The sequence below is a fragment of the Astatotilapia calliptera genome, chromosome 20, assembly GCF_964374335.1.
Source record: "Astatotilapia calliptera chromosome 20, fAstCal68.1, whole genome shotgun sequence".
Taxonomy (NCBI): Eukaryota; Metazoa; Chordata; class Actinopteri; order Cichliformes; family Cichlidae; genus Astatotilapia; species Astatotilapia calliptera.
Window position 1 is genome coordinate 26,247,908 of NC_137441.1, and position 20,483 is coordinate 26,268,390.

The window sequence follows — 20,483 nt, forward strand, 5'->3', positions numbered from 1 at the left end:
TTAGGGACTTGCAAAACTACAGAAACATCAACCTGTATTTGTCTTTAGTTGAAAACAGGTTTTTAGAAAAGAGGAAGACAGATTAAGACATTAAGATGGCCGTTCTCGTCTACTTTTAATGTAACAGTGAGTTATTGGAGATTCTGCTATCTTTTGTGTGCACTTAAATATAATAAGAGCAGATGTGGAAAAAATAGCCAACCATCTACCATCAATTATAAAAACGTTGAGGTCAGGGACAGAAAATTGCACAAATTTAATAGAGAAGATATGAACGATCAGGTTTCTAAACAGTGCTGATTGAAGGTGTGCAGCTGTTCTACTTTCATCAGTGCCAGCTAAAAACATTTCAAATGAAATATCATTTCATTTCAGGAGTTCATAGTTGCACTTCACTTTGTTAGAAATGACCTTCCTTTTTCCTCCTGGAAAAACTGATCAGAATCAGCTCTGATTTTGTTCTGAGTGCTGTGTGACTAGAATTCATCTGTAGAATCCCTTCCCTTGTACAAACATGTCACTGTACTCACCAGGCGTCCGCTCTTGCCACAAAGACTGGCATATTTCAACCAGGTCCTCATGTCTTCGTGGGGGCTGATGACCAGAGATCTGACCATTAGGATCCTCTGCCAATCCTCTACAATGCGCTGACAGCCCTGAAGGAAAACACATATTGTTGCTCCGTCACATTGTTCAGAGAGAGAGGTACCTACTAGTGAACCTTGAGAGAACAAACACACGTGAGGGAGATGTATGCTTCAATGACTTCACTATTATTTGTTTTAAATGCCCACAGTAAGTACAGGCTCACATGGCAGAAAAAGATAAATATACAGGTCTCATATTTATATTTGCAAGACCACTGCCTCTATTAAACAAACATTTAACCTTTAGCAGTACAACAAATCATCTACAAAGATAATCGTATCTTGAAGGAATTCTTTAATTTAATGTTTATGTTAACTGTATTTCCTTAAATGGTAAAACTATAATGGGACCTTTCAGTAAGCTGAAATGTTAGGGTAAAGTTCAACACTACATTTTTTGTAGTAAGCTTAACATGATGGGATAAAGACCTACGTACAGGTCACATCTGGCTTGAACTATGCTCAGTAACTATAATAGCTAACACAGTTTAGTTTGGATTAAACCACAAGAAATCATTGGCATTGTGCTTATGAGGTATGAAGCCACATTATCCAATTCATCCACGTTGACTGAAGGGAACAAATGCACCTGAATGCGCATCATGATGGACAGATGGTCTTAAACGACATCACTGCAGTGATGTAGCTGTCCTTCCAGACACAAGAATAAACCCATTTCATTTAATTAAACAGAATAAAAATTTCCAATATGTTTTAAAATATTATGGTTTTGATTGAAAATGAACTGCGAGGTGAAACAGCTGAAGAACGCAAGTAAAAAACAAAGAGCTTTTATTGAGAGGCAATCTGCCTGAATTTGCCAAAAGAATCTGTTATATAAACGAGTAGGAAAAAGGCTTAAAAATATCCCCTACAAAGACTGGAGGGGTGAGCTGTTTTAAAATACGTGCACAGAAGTACAGAGAAATACACATAAGTCCTGAAATCCTCAACCTTTTCTTAGAGGAATATTAAAATGTTTCACGACTTGCATTTGTTTGAGAAACAGAACACAAAAAAGGGGGGAAAAAGGACTGATCCTTTAACAGACACTTGGCCTTAGTCCGCGACTGAAACTGGGGTTTAAATGGACAGAAGTGCAAGAAATCAATCTGATACACCGATGAACAAACATCAGGGGGCTGTGTTTTCTTGCACCTTTACCACACCTGCAAAACTTTGATGAGGGATAAGCTGTTTAAGGGAAAAAGCACTTAACAGCAGGACACTCGTGGACAGATGTGTGGACTCTGTCAAATAACAAATACACAGTTTGATCCCCAACACAAGGTAAGATGACTGGGAAATACTATTTTATAAACTCGTGTGCAATGTTGAGTAGAAAAAGAGTCACAAGTGTTCTGTAATCAAGGGGGGAAATCTCCGAAACATAAAGCCAACTGGAAGTAGAGGAAACTGCCATTACTCTACTTCCCAGTTGAGGCTGCTCCAACAGAGAGTCAATCTCCAGAGACTTCAACATTAAAACATTAGACCATTCAGAAGCATATTCACAGCGCGGTGCAAAGACAGTTTCAACCTCTGTCCAGAAACCCACTATGAGTGGGGTCAGTTTGTTTTTGTTTTTTTGCTATAACCTGGATAACTGAGTTAAACGCATTGCTGTGCTAAAGACAACTGCTGTATGTTAGGCCTCGCTTCTATTTCTTCATGTCAGTAACTTGGACCTCTTCACTGTTTGTGTGTGCTGTTGGTTGCCTTTTTCAGCAACTAATGGATTAACTACAGTGATACAGACAAACTGGCTGTGATTCAGCACATTTGTGCTTCAGTTTTGGTGAATGAAATACTAATGTTTTATTAGTCTGTCTTTTTTTTTTTGTACAGATTAACTAGCATTTGCACTTGTGTCTTGAACCAATGCAGTTAATTAATGTAGCTGGGTAATCAAACTTGCTATAAAACTTGCTACAATAACTTTAACTTTTTTTTTTCCATATAGGATAACTTCTGGCTCTAACCCCCCCCCAATGCTAACATTGAAACTTCAAAATGCAGAGTCCAGAACCAGTGTGTGACGATAGCAGCTTTTATACTGTCTGTGGATGTGATACTTTGGTTTAACAAAAGTGTTAAAAATACAACAATCCAAAAATCACATATCACCCATATTGTTCATACACTCCACGTATTTCGGTTTTTGTTTTTGTTCAATCAAAGCCAGTGTCCTTTGTTGTATCTCGGGACATTACTGTGACCTTCTGGAGTGGGAGGAAAGTGATCCAATTGCATTAAGCGCGCTGGCATTTCCACGTCAGACTGTCCAAAAAAACCTAAAAAAAACAACATACTAAAAAAATCTGGGCAGGACACAGTGTCTTCAGATGAGTACACGGTTCCTGGCATGTGGTAAAGGTGAAGGATGACACAGGTTTTTGCATTTCAATTCCGAAAATTTTCCAGAGCAGTGTCCCTAACATCTGAGCAGGAGAAGAGAAGCAGGAACTCCAAAAAGGGCTGATCTTAAGCCATATAATTAATGCTGCATTAGAACAACTAGACTGATATGATTTAAAGTGTCAGGAATGGTGCATCACAGATCAAAATTTTAACAGTCTTTCTCTCTGACTTAATATCCCTCCCCTCAGCGTGCACATAAAAGGACGAAACACAGTTAATTAAGATGTCACGCAAAATGGAAAAGATGTACTTGAACTTCATTATTTTACACTGGATGACATTCGTCTCAAATACCAAAGACTTGGCAGGCTGTAAATATTTCCCAACCGCTTGTGGAGTCAAGGTTGTTCCAAACATCCTTGTATTTCATTTAACAACATATACAACACTGAAATTCACAATTAATAATGATATAATCAGTCAAATGAGGAGTTTACAGTTGGTTTACAGTGTGGATTACATCAAACGAGCCACCCTTTTCATTTTTTTTTCATGACACTAATGGTACGCAAAGTCACTATATGATCAAAATTAATCTTCTTTTCTTTATTAGTCTGTGCACATGTTTGAGGAGGTTAATTTACTCTTAAAAAAATTTTACGACTTATATCTGTGAATTGTTCCTTTAGGGCACAGGTAGGCAACACAGGCCTCGAGTGCCCGTGTCTTACAGGTTTTAGATGTGTCCTTGATGCAACACAGCTGATTCAAATGGCTAAATTACCTCCTCAACATGTCTTGAAGATCTCCAGAGGCTGGTAATGAACTAATCATTGATTTCAGGTGTGTTGACCCAGGGCGAGACTACGTCAATTAAAAAGTAGAAGGCAGACACTTTACGTCAACTTCCACAGGCCGGGGGTGACATGTGAATGGATGTGTGATGTGGTTCATTCACTGGGCATTTGGAACTGGAATACTACAGAGTAGGCACTGCGCTACAGTATCATATTTATTAAATAAACATCATAAAATAATATTGTTTGTGTCCACATATCGTGTGCTATTACCTGAAGCCTCTCCCACCATGTTTCCCTGATGATTTCCCTTCTCTCTGGCACCAGCTTATACTGGATTACCTCCTCTAGTTCTGACAACATCTGGCAAGACACCATGGCCTGACAAAGAAAAAAACATACTCAGATTACTTACACAGATACTGAGTATAACAGTTGATTATAGCAGTTACATTGCTAAGATGGAGCTTCTGTGAATCATTAAAAGATCATAACAGCTTTTAAAATGATCAGAAATTGCAAACAAATGCATTCATTAACCCACTGGACCCAACTGTGCAGCTTCAGTAAACATTAGTTATACCGATATCAATAGTTGTTTTGTTTTTTTTCCATATCTCTACCATGTTTACTGCTGCACTATGGATCAAAATCTACTATGATCAGATTTCATATTAACAGCTCTTTTCTAGTTTCAGCTGTTGATATGTTTGGATAATACCATTTAGATAATACCATTTAGATACACAATGAAACAGACACAGCTGTGGCATGACATTTAGGGTTTGAAACTTGGAAGTCAAATGAAAATTCAATTTTATAGCTGTTACATAAGCTCACTGCATATGAATGCTATGAAAAAGATGGTAACATTTACCCCGTAGGCTCGACTGTAGCTCTCTCCCGCCATGGCAGTGAGCTCGGCATCCAGGAGGTCTCTTGCTTTGTCAATGCACTGCATTAAAAGCACAAAAAAAGTATAGTGTTACATTTAAAACATCCCTAGTTTATCACCACACATAAATGTAAATATGCTACATCCCCCCCATCGTTTTCAAAAAACTTTCCTGAATGCTCCAACTATTAGTTAGCAAACGGGGCCTTGAATTCTCTCTAAATACACCACTGGTACTACTGGTTGCAGAGGGCATTTCCTCAAGCTTGTCCCCTGAATGTACCATAGCACAATGTCACACTCTCCTAAAAACTCCCTGCGTCAGGACTGGCTAGGTTTGGGTAACACTAGGAAATAAAAACACTTGGTATAAAAGCACAAAGTCATGCTACAGCCTCCTGTTCAAACCTTTCTTACTTAAGAGCTGCCAACAGTGACACATTAATGCAATTAGGAATAGAATGCCTGCTTGTATAGGAAAATGATCTGATGCACTGCTGAGTGCCAAACATTTTATAAGGACAAGTAAATGAACTGTTGAGAGCAACAGTACAAAAGTTATGTAACCACGCTTAAGGCTGTCAAATGTGTCTTAAAAATAACGTCAATTTTTACACAATTACAGAAACAGAGCGGGGAAATGCAGGCTGACAAAGAACTCACAATGGAAGCTCTTAGTCAAGGTTCTTGCTATGAACAGAATACAAAAACCTTTTCTTTTCCATTCACTCTCCTCCCTCCTCCACTACATTTGGAGTTTTGGAGTGTATCACACACTCAGCAAGTCTCCAACTTTCCCTGTGAGACTTCTCCAAATTCAAGGATGCTGCAAACATTCCATTACCGGTGAATGCGTACCCCGAGGGGCAGAAATACCGTAACTGAGACAAAGACCCGATCCAGAGTAGCTAAAGGGACAAACAAGGACACACATATTCTAGCTGCAAGTCTGCTGATTTTTGAGCTTGTACAGTCAATGTTTTTGGGAACTGTTATTAGAGGGAAGGTAAAATGAGAGGATTACTGAGGAAGCGTCTAAGACCAGGGCACACAGCTGTTTCAGACCAACTCCCACCAATTATTTTTTGTGGGGAGGGAAAGGAGCAACTGCATGCCAAAACAACTCCTCAGGCACGCACAACAAGATGGTGGTGGGGATGAGGTGACAATGAAGCTGCTTCTTTATAGTCTTCACTCTGTTATGGTCCTGTTTACTCCTGAATTACCACGCTGGGGCCTCATTGAAAATGTGCAGTCCAGACGACTCCTGATAAATGCAGTGTCTGGTTCCTGGCAGCACAACCAACCATCACCCAAGGATTCTGTTCTTTTACGACAAGGTTGCATTTACGGTTTAAGTTCAGTGATATTAGCTTATGATTGCAGTGTAGTATAACAGCCTGTGTATGACTGTTTAGGCCCAAATCTGCCCACTGCAGAGGAAAAAACAAACAAAAAACATAACTAGGCCTTGAAACAAAGCCCAGTTGTGACTGAGATGTCAAAAAGAGGAATGTGACTTGCAAAACCCACAAGAAAATGTACATTCAGAGAGCAGACGTATCATAAATCTTGTGCAAGGAGCATGACTAGTGTCTACACATCATCAGTTCAACAGACCAAACAGTGGGCTTTATAAAGCAAAGCAACCTGAAACCATTCACACAGATGCCGTCCAAGTCTCACAGAGCACATGTCTGGTTGTTGGGGGTATAGAGGAAAGAAAGCGTCAGCCAGCCTCTCAAGTGCGAGGATTACCAACGGCATCCGGAAAACTAGACTGATCTCATGTCGATGTTCGAGCTTTCTCCCTCTCTGCATCTGCTTCTCATTCCTCCTCTTTCATTGGTAAATGGTAAATGCCCTGCATTTGTATAGCGCTCTAAGGACCCCAAAGCGCTTTACACTACATTCAGTCATTCACCCATTCACACACACATTCACACACTGGCAATGGCAAGCTACGTTGAAGCCACAGCTGCCCTGGGGCGCACTGACAGAGGCGAGGCTGCCGGACACTGGCGCCACCGGGCCCTCTGACCACCACCAGTAGGCAAACATGGGGTTAGTATCTTGCCCAAGGATATTCGGCATGCAGCCAGGAGGCAGCCTGGGATCGAACCACCGACCTTCTGATTAGTGGCTGACCTGCTCTGCCACCTGAGCTACAGCCACCCCATTGTGAGTGGCTTCTTGTCAGCAAAAAGTCGAAACTTCCCTTATTCTGAAGAATCCTGTGGGCCACACCTGGACCCAATCTCTAAATTGTGTGTGGTGTGGGAGGGCTGTGAAGGGAAAGAGAGGTCAGAGGAAGCAAGTCTCCAGGGCTTTTGATGGTGAGAAGGGGACACGGAGGATGAGTCGAGGGTAGCTGAAGAAGCAGGTGAGGCATGTGTGCGTGAGACGTTCCTCCATCCAGTTTGAACAAATGCATCTCCAGGGACCATGAACTCATCTACAATCCTCAAACGTGATCAGATGAGGAAAACACAACCCACCTGACCTCCACCAGACCTTGTCGACATGCAGACAGGAGGACTAATAGGCTCTTTATTTGTTTGAGGATAAATGCCGTAATGATTTCCAATTTGGGGAGTTACATAACATTTCCACACCAAGGAGGTACCACATCATAAAAGAAAAGAAAATACCCAGACCTGGTGTATTTTACTAGTTTTAATGAACAGCCGCAGCTGATGGGAGGAATTTGATCCCTTTTGGAGCTGTAAAACTATTTTATGTTTCTTTACAATGTTTGGTTTTTGGTGATTTGAACATCTCATGCTTTGCTATAAAGACTATGGAAAATTCCAGACAACATAAGACGGGGTAATTTCAAGTGAAGCATGTCTTTATGAGAGCGTATCTAAAAATACACACTTTAGTGTATTTGTATGAGCTGGGCCCATTTGTGAATGATGACTTAACCCACCTGTTGGGCCAATGAGAAGAGGTCCTGATGAAGGGCTAGCACTGCTCTATAAAAAGCCCCATCGTGCGTGTCTCTAGGGATCATACACGTGTACTCTTCCATGCTGTCCCAGTGCCCTGGACAACAATAACGCCACAAAAAAAAGAACAAAGACACGAGTTACGCAAGAACTTTGTCATAATGAGTAAATATTTAAATGTGGTATCTACATATTACTTAGTGTGCAGTCACAGCTACTTTGATCAACGCTCCACCACAGCGTAAATAACGATAACCTCGACATTATGTTTTTCAACATCATCTTCAGAAAGACAAGCCTGCCAGTTGGGTGTCACATCTGGTTTTACCACTTAGTTAGGAAAGTCAAAGCAACAGACCAGAAATCTCTGGGGTTGCTTTAGCAGTGTGTTCCCTTCTTTTCTCCACCATTGCACATTACGATATGTCAATGTTATGACTGGATACTATTCCCATCTGGTTATGCGAGCAAGACTTGGCAAGAGCTGGTACTGTTTTCACTGTTGCATTGTTTCACTGAGTCAGGCAGACAGTGGCTTAAGTGCCCAGCGATGGTATTTTCTGTACCCTGACTGCTAAATATACATATATATATATCCACATTTTCACTCCAATGACTATTTTGAATAATTATTTGCAGGCTCATATTAAGTATTTGAGCGATTACCTAGACCCCAGGCAGCAGCAGCAGCCATGCGCGCCATCTTGGCCTGCGTTTCTTCACTGACAAGTGTCCATTCTTCACAACACTGCTGGTGCAACTGGCCCCTGGAAAACATTAACAAAACAAACAAATGTATTTTTTTTTTTTTTTTTGCCTGTCCCATTTGGTTCTTTAGCCGTCAGAATTGTTGTCTGAAGATCAACAAGGATACCCAATGGATCATCACGGCCTTGCCGTATTGGTCCATTTGTTCGACCTTTGTTGTTATTATTTATTTTATTTTCAGTTGTTACAGACGGGACAGACATGACTGAGGATAGGAAAGGGAGAGAGAAAGACCGACAAGAAAGCAGGACCGACAGTGCACAATGTGCTTGGAAATAGCAGCCAATAAAGGTGTAGTTTATGTCTATGAACAGTGAACACCCGTGTGCACACCTCTGTGGATCAGCGCGCTTGTATTCAAAAGGTTTCCCCATGTAACGGTCTGCTAGAGGGTGTAGAGAGCCATAGCCCCATCCCCCAGGGCATGAAGCAGGCATGGAGGAGATCCAGGCTCCAGACATCCAGAGGCCCCAGAGTGCGAGAGCCCAAGGAGGACCACCGGAGGGGCATCCGTGCCACCCTCCTGGGAAGAGCTGAGGAGAGCCAGTAGCCACGGAGCAGAAGCCAGAGGGGGATGCAGTGCCCGCCGGCTCTGCCAGCAGAGAACAGGGGTGTGTGAAGACCCGTGTTGTTCTAAGGTGCATTTAAAACACGGGAGAGCATGGTGCTGCTGCCAGAGAGCAGCAGGTGTTAGCACGGCCCCTCCCGAGAACCCTCAATGTCTACATGGATTTAAAATTGAAGGGTGGGCATCTCAGTGTCTGAGATGTCACTCAGCAGTTAGCTGCTGACTAGGAAATAATCCAGACGAGAGTAGGAGTGATGGACATGTGAGAAGAAAGACTATTCCTTACTGTTGGGGTGAAGGGAGCGCCATGCATCGCAAAGGCCATAGTCGCTCATATACTGTTTGATTATATTTGTGGACTGCCAATTGCGCTGAGTTCCTGTTGTGTTGAGCCTATCCATTTCTTCATTTAGTCCAAGGTTGAGGTCGCTGCCAAGAATAAGTGTGCAATCAAGGTTTTTCAGAGAGTGCACTAACAAATCCGTGGAAGAATGAGGGTTCATCAACATTTGGACCATATACACTTACAATACATAGCTTTTTGTTAAATATTGATAACTTAACAATAAGGAATCTACCCTCTGGATCTATAACTGCATTGAGTACTGTAAAATTAACATTTTTATGTATTAAAATTGCTACTCCCCTTTGTCTAGAATTATAACAGGCTACAAACACGTTAGGAAACCAGGTGTTTTAAGTTCGTTTAAACCTGTGACAGGCCTGTGAGTTTCTTGTAATAAAACAACATCTGCCTGTAGTTTTTTAAGCTGGTTAAATATCTTTAACCTTTTTTCTCTGGTGCCAGCTCCATTTACATTCCATGTGACAAACCTTAGTGTGCCCATAATTGTGTGTGTATGTCTAATGATGTACGCTGGGTGTTTCGTTTAGATGGGTGAAGAGAATGTGGAAACATCACTTGTTTGTAAATAGAAAGAGAGAAAAAATGTGTGGTGAGAGGCTCCATAAGTCTGACTATGTGTGTGTATATTCACTAATATGAACAAGCGTGGCTTGCGTGTGTGTCCTATAAGTCTGTGTGCGCTGTGAGGCTGTTGTAAATGTGCTGCCGTTGAGCACATGTGTTTGCGTGGTGTGTGAATATGCAGAAATAGAGGGTGTTGTTTGTAGGTGAGTGGGGAAGTAGGTGATCACAGCAGTGAAAGAAAAGAGAAAGAAAAAAACCACGAGAACGGTGAGCAACAACAACAAAAAAAAGAAAAGAAACGAAAACATTCCAATTAAAGCAAACAAATTTAAAGTACTGGAGTGAGATCAACCCCAGAGTATGTATAGCATTGAGGGAAAAAACTGAACTTAACATGTCTTGTTAATCAGGTAACAAATAGAACTGAATACTGGAACATTAAATAGACAGCCAAGATGACACTGAACTACAAAAGTCAAAGTAAGATGATGCACAGGAATGTTTTTTTATCGAACAGATACTGATTTGCATATCAGAGGTGTCTAATGGGGAAATTATGGTCCAAAAGTGGTAGCGTGATTGCTTCTGACTGCTTATCTACCTTTAGACAGTATCTGTTGTCAAAGGGAGCAGTGTGGTACAACTGGTCTGTGGGTACTCTTCCTTGTGCTGCTGCTGGTCAATCAGTCAGCGGCAGATAAGACAGAAATTACAACATACAAACTTAGATGAAACTCAGTGTTAAAAACAGTGACAAGTGTCCACTGTAGTCACAGCCTGTATTTTCCATACTGTATATTGTTTAGTCTTTAATGGGTTTTTTCATATTTGTCTTATCTTAACAGGTTTGAGATTCAAAAACATTTAAATTACCCACGAGAAACTGTTTTAACTGGTACTTTTAAAGTATTGTAATATTATACTGGTCTTTCCTCGCCACATATCAAAAGGATCTTCTCATTCTAATGACATTTCACACAAAATGACTTTCCTGCCAAGCACATCTGGACAAAATGAAAAGGAAACTGACAAAAGATAATGTTTCTGTGACATCTGCAATTATTTATACATTCATTTGTTCTTACAGATGAACATCATCAGTGTACTGTTCCATAACAATCTGATAACAGCGAGTATCCCACCAAACAGATGGAGGTTCCTGTTGGGGTCAGGTGCATCCAACCAAGACTGATTCTGCATTAACAACAATCAAAGAAATGTCCAGTCAAACCAACTGCAGGTGCTTTAATGGCAGGGTGTTGGAAGAAGCTTAGATGAGAAAGGGAGGAAGGATAGGCAGAGAAAATGAGAGAGACGGGGCTGGATGGGGGTCAGTGAAATGAAGTTGTTTTCCATCTGCCTGGATATCACATAACAATGAAGGCAACAGGTACAACCTCAAGTAAACTAGCACATGTGTCTACAGCAGACAAATAGAAGTATATTTTGGCACTGTAAAATACTTTTAAAGGTGAAAACCAAATGAAATGAAAACGTACACATGAAAAGTATGCCTAAAATTTGATAACTGGCTTTATTAGACAGGCAGACCTCCCCAAGAGGAACACATTCAGTGCCTTATATAGCTTTAAGTTCCAATTAACAATGAAAGCCACCTTAAAGCAGAGAAAAAACATGCTAAAATGACTCTATATACACAGATTATTTGCTCGTGTTGCATTCAGTCATCCTGAAATAACAGACTTTCGCAAAACTGACTAATGTCTACAGAACACAGAAGGACTCATTACTGCAGAATTATGGCAGCTAGACTTTCCTAATTCTAAAGGCTCCTTCCTTCAAACTTTCTAGACTAAACATTTGCTTAAAAGGTGTCCAACTCTCTAATAAGACTGTCAAAAGCATCAACTGCGCAATCTTAAATCACTTTTTGATTAGTACTGAGACCTTCACAATGTCATTGTGTAGCAAAACCTAACATTGGTCAACTGTTATATCATCTCTAAGCCCTACCCTGCCACACACAAACACAAAGCTCTATTTCAGCTGAATCATTCTCTTGTGGAAAGAATCATAGTGTGCACCATAATGACAGCAGGTTATATAAGCTAATTAACATCTGCTTTGCTTTTTGAGCTCTGTGATGATCAACATATTTCTATCCATCTTGTGATTTTTTCCCCTAAGTATGCTCTATCAAAGTGGGTGGCTATTATGGCGTTGAGGCTTTGCTTCAATGGTGTAGCAGCACCTCTGGCTTGTCCTGGGTGACTGTTCATGTGTTTTCTCGTAAAATGTCTTTAGTCAACTCAGAGGTATCAAATGAGAGACCTAATGTCAGGTCTCATTAGGAATATGGCTTCCTATGTATGTATGTGACCCAAGATAAAAAACAAACAAACAACAACAACAACAACAACAAAAAAACAGAACAAAGAACATATTATCACTGTCAACTTATTCTTATTTAGCCCTACTGAACTCATACTAGGTAAGATTAATAACATACCATTCTCCCAGAGCCTCTAAGCAGCGCATTCGCCCCAGGATGAGCTCTGGATCCTCTTTGTTCATGTCGATCTTCTTGTCATATGCTACCAAGGCATCTTCCCACTCATGTAGCTTCTCATACCAGGTGGCTTGGATTTCCTAAAAGATGAAAAAATACAGTAGGATAGCGATTACAGAAGACATATCAAACTATAACACTGTATCATAATGTTTTGGGATTATGTGGGTTTTTTCGTGACCATTGGACAACGTAATAAAGAGTTTTGGAAGAGCAATCCTTTTTCCATCTACAGTACCTTACTGTGCTGTATGGCTGACATTTTCTACTTCAACAAGCAATCCTGGACCTGTTACATCTACCAATGACTTCCAGGACTTCTTTAGGGAGCCATGCACGAATGATTAAGCACACACTTTACTGTGAGGGTTCCTGAAGTGTATACTAATCAGGAAAACATTGCATTCTCCCATGGTAAAGCTTTCCACATGGTCAGCACATTAACAAAGGTCCAGAGTGAAACTCTTCTCACTGAGTCTTTACCAAGTTTTCACAGAGAAACAGAAAACCTGCTCTCTAAGGCAAAGAAAAGTCATTTTATATACAAATCAGGGAGGGCTGGTATCTAGTGAGTGGTAGTGTGTTGATTAGTTATAAAACTCAGATTATAAAATCAGGTGTGAATTCTTACAGGAGAGAAGACAGAGAAACTGGGAGAAAGCGCAGTGAGAGGAAACGCACTCAGTGATCTCAAGTCAGAGTCTATCCCTAACCTCTGCATTAGCCTATGGTTCACCTGCTTAACCCACTGAGCTATACCGGCTGCCATTGTAATTTTAAATTTATACCAATATACATTGAAGTGACAGTTGTATGAATATAGGCTTAAAGCCCAGACTCTACGCTTTGGTTTGAGGGCTTAAACAAAAATATTGCATTAATGACTGAGCAATGGCAATACTTATATATAGATCAAATTTAATCAGTCTTGTCTTCATGTCCAAGTTTTAGCGCAATTAATTATTAAAGTTTCTATTGTTTTCTCTTGGTGTGGAGATACTAATTCCCATTTATGATTTATGATGCTGCAAATATCCAATGACCTCAAAGGAAATATGATTTTGGGGACAGCCAATGCCAAGAAACTAATGGCAAATTACTCTAATAGGGAAAAAAGGCTTATTATAAATTTTTGGTTATTTTGGAGACAGTTTCAGACTCTATCCATGTTCACAACTGTTGCAATTAGTATAAATGAATCAGTAAATCATATCCCTCCAATAAATAAATAAATAAATAAATCCAAAATAAAAACAGAATAACACCAGTCTACTCAACTTATTGTCAATGTGCCTCAAGTGCCTGTCTGGCACATTCATTCGAGGAAAAAGGAAAAACCACAGTTAGTTAATGACGTAACTTTGGTAAAAGGGAGGGAGACCGATCCAAATAACCAAATGCTCTTTTCCTGTTATGTAACTTGTGTGGAAAATCAGTGTAATCATATCCAAAGCATGTCCACTCTGACAGTTATTTAATTTATTTTCAAATATGGATCGGGTCCATGTACGGAGAACATGAAACAACCGAGTTTCTAGTAACATTTAGGAGGTGTGGTGCTCTATGTGAACAGAAAAAAATCTGAAAAACAAAACCAATATTTTTCTACAATGGTAGAGTGAAAACAAAAGAATACAAAGCAGTTCATTTAACTTTTATAATGACTCATCCCACACAGGAAAAGCTCGTCATTAAGAGAGAAATATTGCTCCTTTTTTGTTTAGATGAAAAATGACATTATTTTGCATCATAAAAAGGGCCCAGTGGGCCCAAGAGTCATGTACAGCAGACAGACAAAGCAAGTAAAAAATTTAAGAACATGCAAACCTCATCTTAATTAGACAAATGAGTCCATAATTCTGTCTCTTGCTGTAAACCCCTGATAAGTACAGCAGATGGCTTTTCCATATGCAGCACATTAGGATCATGGTGTTCTGGTGATATCTGCCTCAAACAACCATCACCCCCACATTAGAATAAGGAAAGGAAGACGTGCAGACAGAATTCCTAATACAATGTAACTCACTAAAGACATATTCAGTCCAAAACTGCTTGAAGAAATAAAAGGGTCTGAGTGTATGTGAATACTGGCCAGTATGGTCTAATTGATTATCCAAGAATTTTTTAGACTTACCAGATGTAAAGAAAGCAGTGGAGTTTATAGCAAATCAAGGCATGGGTTTACATCTTTATTATTATCGGAATCACATTTTTAAATGTGTAATGTAACTTTAACACCATGCTACACCTACATACTATGAGCTATTTTACTTGGACCAAATGCTCACATCTTTCTAAACCAGGAAATGCAATTTTCTTTTACCTAATTAAACTGAATTAAGTTGTGAACTGAGCCAAATTTAACAGATTGGATAACATTTTTACAGGGTTTGCAACAACAACAGTTGTACAAGTGTCAATCCGAAAGAAAACCTGGGACACGTTTTTCCTTCTTTTTTCTGGTTGGAAAATGGAAAAAGTACTCACCAGCTCACCAAAATGTTTCATGGCATATTCCAGAACCCCAGATGCTGCTTCTGGCTGCTGCAGTTTATTGTTGATGCTGAAAGAAATGACAAAACAATGGCAAACTGTTAGGCCAATCTGAACACAAAACAGGGGCTTTCAGAGCTTTACTGTTAAGCATGAGGACATGCAGGTATTATCTAAAAAGAAAGACAAGGCAAAGGGACACCGTTTGGAAAACATGACATGGATGTATAAATCCCAATCACAGGAAGTGCCAGCAAAGACTTCTATGCTGCTTAATGAAGCTAATCAACACACTACCTCTCACTAAATCCCAGCTATCCTTAACACTAAGAAATGTGCTTTATCCATGATCCTAGAAGAAAAGCAGCTCACACAATGATGAGGTATTCTTATCCCAGCCAGCCATCAATGCAATCCTTTCTCAATGCATTTTGGAAACGTTAAATAAATGTTTGATACTTTAATCAAAGTTGTTTATTGGGAAAACTAAAGGCACCTATTGACATGTGTCATGCTTGTTTGACAAAGGATGATTTCCTGTCAAGACGTCACAATTCCCGTTTGTGCGCCCACCGCTGACCCGCACTGCCATCACATCTGGAAACACTCATATGAACCACGAGTCTATTATACTTCCTCAACTGAGAAACCTGTGTGCAGTCACAGCCAATACATCTGTAAAATGTAGCTTTCAAAAAGTGCTGGTATGCAGCGAAATTCCTGAGGACAGCAAGCAAAAGCTGATGACAGGCATTAGAGCATGCATGTCAGAAATCTGCTTAGACAAAGGGTAAAGGCCAGAAACTGTGATGAAACCGCGCTGCGAGGGGTCATGCTAAAGCTTGAAAGGACCCGTTAGTGCAGACCTGTGTGATGATGGGTACAATTTTTAAAATAAATAAATAAATAAATGTAGTAATCTGTTGCAGAAAATTACATTGATTGGATTTTAATGCACAATATTAATAAAACATTTAACTAAAAATGTTCATAAACATACCATAAGCATGGCATTATTAGATGATAAAGACCTGGCATTTATATGAAACATGTACAACAAGAACTGTAGTTTTAGCAAGTACTCGTCCTGTGTGATTCCAATTTATATATTTTTTCCTGACACTTGCAGCTGGGTTTGCAGTGAAACAGTGAAGGTCTCCCTTAGCATTAGTGCCTGCGCAGCAGTGATGAAGGCTGAGACGTAACAGTTATCTTTTATATAGCAAGCCTGTGTTTGTAGGTTGAAGAACTGCCACAAGACTAAAGCACGAGTTTGTCAATCATGAGACTGCTGTTTATGTCACTTCTAGGAGCTTTGTACGCTATTCACTTTGCCTTTAAGGTACCAAAAAACCACTTGGATAACCCTGCACAATGAAAAATTATGCCTATCCTGTACATTTAAATGCATCACCAAGGGCATCTTCACAAGTGTCCATATTTCAAGGAATCAAGACCACAGGATAATTTATCCATATTTGTGACAAGCCAGGAACTTTGAGCAAACATCAGTTAAATCCCCCAGTAAATGAGAACAGGCTGGATTTAGAGAGGTAGGTCTATCACGAATCAAACCAAGCAATCCCCTCGATCTTGCAGAACAGTGATTATTGTTCTTTGACAGACATTAGGATTTTGGTGGTGTAATCAGATGACACAGGGAAGAAGACTTAATGACCTCACGAAAATCCCATTAGACTATGATTGCATAATATGAAAATAAGCTTCTTTTAAGTAAATAACCGTTTGTCTGTGACTCTCACGGAGCTTGATAGGGTGCCAGGCACTGTTGCAGTATCCCACGCTCTTAATTAGGCACAACTACCACCCAGTATTCTGAAGAATCCTGACATTATCACACAGGTATGTTGTATATACTTGTTGATTTTAAACCAAACCAAAAAATTACTTCTTCTGTTGTTTGTAATTTACTCTCAACCTCAAAATGAACAAAAAAACCTCAAGTCTCCATGTCCTACCTAACAGAAACAGATATGTTAAAACTGGCCAGATGTGCCTTTATCTGGGATGGCAAATCAGAAGGAGGGCTTTCACTCCTGCAGACCCTGGAGATTTCACTGTCCCTCAGTTAAAGCCATCTGGCTACCAGCTCCAAGCACATGCAGTCTAAATACATCCAGATGACAATGCTCACATAACATTCCTCTCAAGTAAAAAAAATAATAAATTATTAGCAAGCAGAAAATGTACTGATATCACTGTCAAACCCTTTCATGTGTGCAGGGCCCCAAGTACCACTTCCTAACTTTTTACACATTGCACCTTTGGTATATGGAGAGGTCACCAAAAAGTGCATGTGCTGAGGTTTGAGACTGTAAAGCTGTCAATATTATCGCATCTCACCAAGAAATTTTACCAATCTGGTGTGTAAAAATGAACGAGAAAGAAAGCTGATTGAAACTGTTGTTGTGTTGCTCTTCCACAAAAATGTACAAAGACATGTAAAACTAAGGATATACACCTACATTAAAGCCAAAAAGAGGTGCAAGTAATGAAAAAGATATTTTAAAAGAATCAAAGGATCATCATACAATCACTAAACACCAAGTAGTCCCATCTTAAATCGCATGAAATAGTTTTATTTTTGTCCAATCGCAGATTCACTCATTTATGTTGGTACAATAACAAACATGTAAAAACGGTGGAGCCTGGCAGTTTGCAAGATGATAATGATTCTCTTCTCTCTTATATCAGGACTGAAGAAAAACAGTACCAACAGTTCTGCCGTTACGCCCACATGATGATTAGGAATTTTCAAAGCCACTTGACTGTAAACAACAGAGCACTGTACCACTGCTAGAACTCTGGATAGCTAATATTAAAAAGAAAGTGGCTCATGGTTTGGCTGATATGCTGACCAGATCTTTTCTTGGAGTTCATTTCATAAGTTAATCCAGTTATTAAAAACAATCTTTCTGATTATTAAAATTGTCCAATTATTATTGAACCTACAGTGGCTGCAAAAGTATTCGGCCCCCTTGAACCATCCCACATTTTTTCACATTACAGCCACAAACATGAATCAATTTTATTGGAATTCCACATGAAAGACCAACACAAAGTGTTGTACACGTGAGAAGTGGAACGAAAATCATACATGATTCCAAACATTTTTTACAAATAAATAACTGAAAAGTGGGGTGTGCGTAATTATTCAGCCCCCTGAGTCAATACTTTGTAGAACCACCTTTTGCTGCAGTTACAGCTGCCAGGCTTTAAGGGTATGTCTCTACCAGCTTTGCACATCTAGAGACTGATGTCCTTGCCCATTCTTCTTTGCAAAACAGCTCCAGCTCAGTCAGATAAGATGGACAGCGTTTGTGAACAGCAGTTTTCAGATCTTGCCACAGATTCTCGATTGGATTTAGATCTGGACTTTGACTGGGCCATTCTAACACATGGATATGTTTTATTTTAAACCATTCAATTGTTGCCTTGGCTTTATGTTTAGGGTCATTGTCCTGCTGGAAGGTGAACCTCCGCTCCAGTCTCAAGTCTTTTGCAGACTCCAAGAGGTTTTCTTCCAAGATTGCCCTGTATTTGGCTCAATCCATCTTCCCATCAACTCTGACCAGCTTCCCTGTAGCTTCCCTTTTAGTATTCAAATTGTATCAATTTAAAAGTTCTAGGTGACTTCCTTCTCGAGTTATCGCATTCACAAAGCTGGCCTGTTCAGGCTGCCACCCACCCAGCAGGGTGACGACAATATCCTATCAGCCTTTTTGGCTGAGGGGTAACAAAAGAACAAAAAATTAAACTCTAAAGTGGCCTGGCTTTTTGGTGATGAGAGAGAGCATGATCCTTGAATAAATTGTAGACATTTTCCTCCTCAGAGGTTAATTTGTATGCAAACCTCGCGGAGGAAAAGAAATCAGACTTTATTACCGGACTCAATCAAATCTAATTAGGAAGCTATCCATTTGAGCCTTCCTGATTTTCATCCCTTTACTTGCCAGGTGCTCGATCTAATTCCTTAGTCTAAAAATACTGAAAACAAAGAGGACATTATTATGTAGTATTTGATTTAAAAATACTTTGGCTTTTACTTCTCTATTTAAAAATTTAAATCCTTCATGTGACTGATGCTAGCCAAACCAACAACTGCTACCACTACATGCACTGATGGAAAATGACACTGACTGACGGAGACTTTGTCTTGCCTTTGCGTCCAAACAACTGTTCATTTGTGGGGCAGCCAAAATGCAATCAATGCTCCCTGAAAGAAAGACCCTAACTATCGAGCATTATTGGTTGTGTTTTGGGGGTTTCTCCATTGTGCAGATGAGAACACTACTTAAAAATAAACATTTCCCATACAAAGGACATTTGAAAAATTAAATGGATCTAAACAACCAAGATGAGCTAATTTCATAGGAAAATGTGTCAGACAGTAGGCAATGCTGCGTAAAGCCTAAACTGAAAACAGGAAACAAAAGTAATTTCTGTATTAAGATGTACTAAGAAAGAAAAATATGAATATAAAGCACTTGCAAATGGCACAGTAATTAACACTTGAAACCATAAAAGTTTGGAATTCAAGCAACACCAACAATGTTTATTGTCAGATCAAATACCTGCCCTTTATAAAAGTAGAATATTTAACAGGGCCATCCTAATAGTAGAAAATACTATTAACATGGCCAAATTTTGGACCATGAACTAATTTGTTTGTTTTGTCTTTCTACAAACCAACAGTCCCCTTCACAGACCAGCCACAGGAAAACATGAAATGATTGACACTGAAAGCTATTTTTACAACTCTACATTTTTTTATAGCAACATGATTGAATGTCAGAAAAAAAACTAACATTGTACTACTGAATCTTGACATCAGATGTTGACAAAGACAAGGGAAGAGGGTTTGTCTGAATAGCCACTTAGAAAAAGAACGACCCGTTACAAATGAAATATTCAAATAAACAGCGGGGAGGGAAAAAAGGGATTTGAATTACTCCGTAGACCTCATTAGTCTGACTTCAAAGCCAAACAATAACACTACTATTGATAATATTTTGATAGACAATATAGAAACTGAAAGTCAAACTTGTAATACATACAGAATATAAATCTTTCAGCATTGCACAATGGAAGTGATGACCAGCATGGCAAAATTAAACAAGGTCTTCTCATTCTCTGTGTTTGTTAAGCACCAGTGGTTGAGGTAAGCAAGGACGCAAACAAAGTGATTACATCATTCACCAGTTTTGTTCCAGACTGTCCTGAGACATGTATACTTCAACTCATCCTTGACACCATCTGACTAGCCTATTGTCTCTGTTGTTTCTCCAAAAACATCAGGACAAAAGGGCGGTTGTTCCATCACCAAGCAGATGTTGCACCATAGGGAAACACTTAGTGTCCCTTGACTTTGAAACAATTTATCTGAAAAGACAAAATTCTGCTCTATCGCTGTAAAGCTGAGGAGAAAGTTCAGTGATCACGAATGCAGCACTTGAAAAGAGGAAAGAAATATTTAATACTGGTTATTTAACAAATGCATAACTTTAAGATGACATTTGAA

General features: G+C 39.6%; 1 protein-coding gene across 3 annotated transcripts in view; it reads right to left on the reverse strand.

The window, feature by feature from the left end:
- The window catches only part of mtor (mechanistic target of rapamycin kinase), a 76,014-nt gene that overhangs the window by 18,781 nt on the left and 36,750 nt on the right, over window positions 1-20,483 (reverse strand). For all 3 annotated transcript variants that reach the window (XM_026153152.2, XM_026153150.2, XM_026153151.2), the window contains 7 exons: window positions 14,936-15,011; window positions 12,389-12,528; window positions 8,318-8,418; window positions 7,633-7,748; window positions 4,683-4,760; window positions 4,079-4,186; window positions 531-656 (listed from right to left, as the gene is read on the reverse strand). In XM_026153152.2, coding sequence (XP_026008937.1) covers window positions 531-656; window positions 4,079-4,186; window positions 4,683-4,760; window positions 7,633-7,748; window positions 8,318-8,418; window positions 12,389-12,528; window positions 14,936-15,011 — 745 coding nt within the window. The remainder of the gene's footprint in view (window positions 1-530; window positions 657-4,078; window positions 4,187-4,682; window positions 4,761-7,632; window positions 7,749-8,317; window positions 8,419-12,388; window positions 12,529-14,935; window positions 15,012-20,483) is intronic.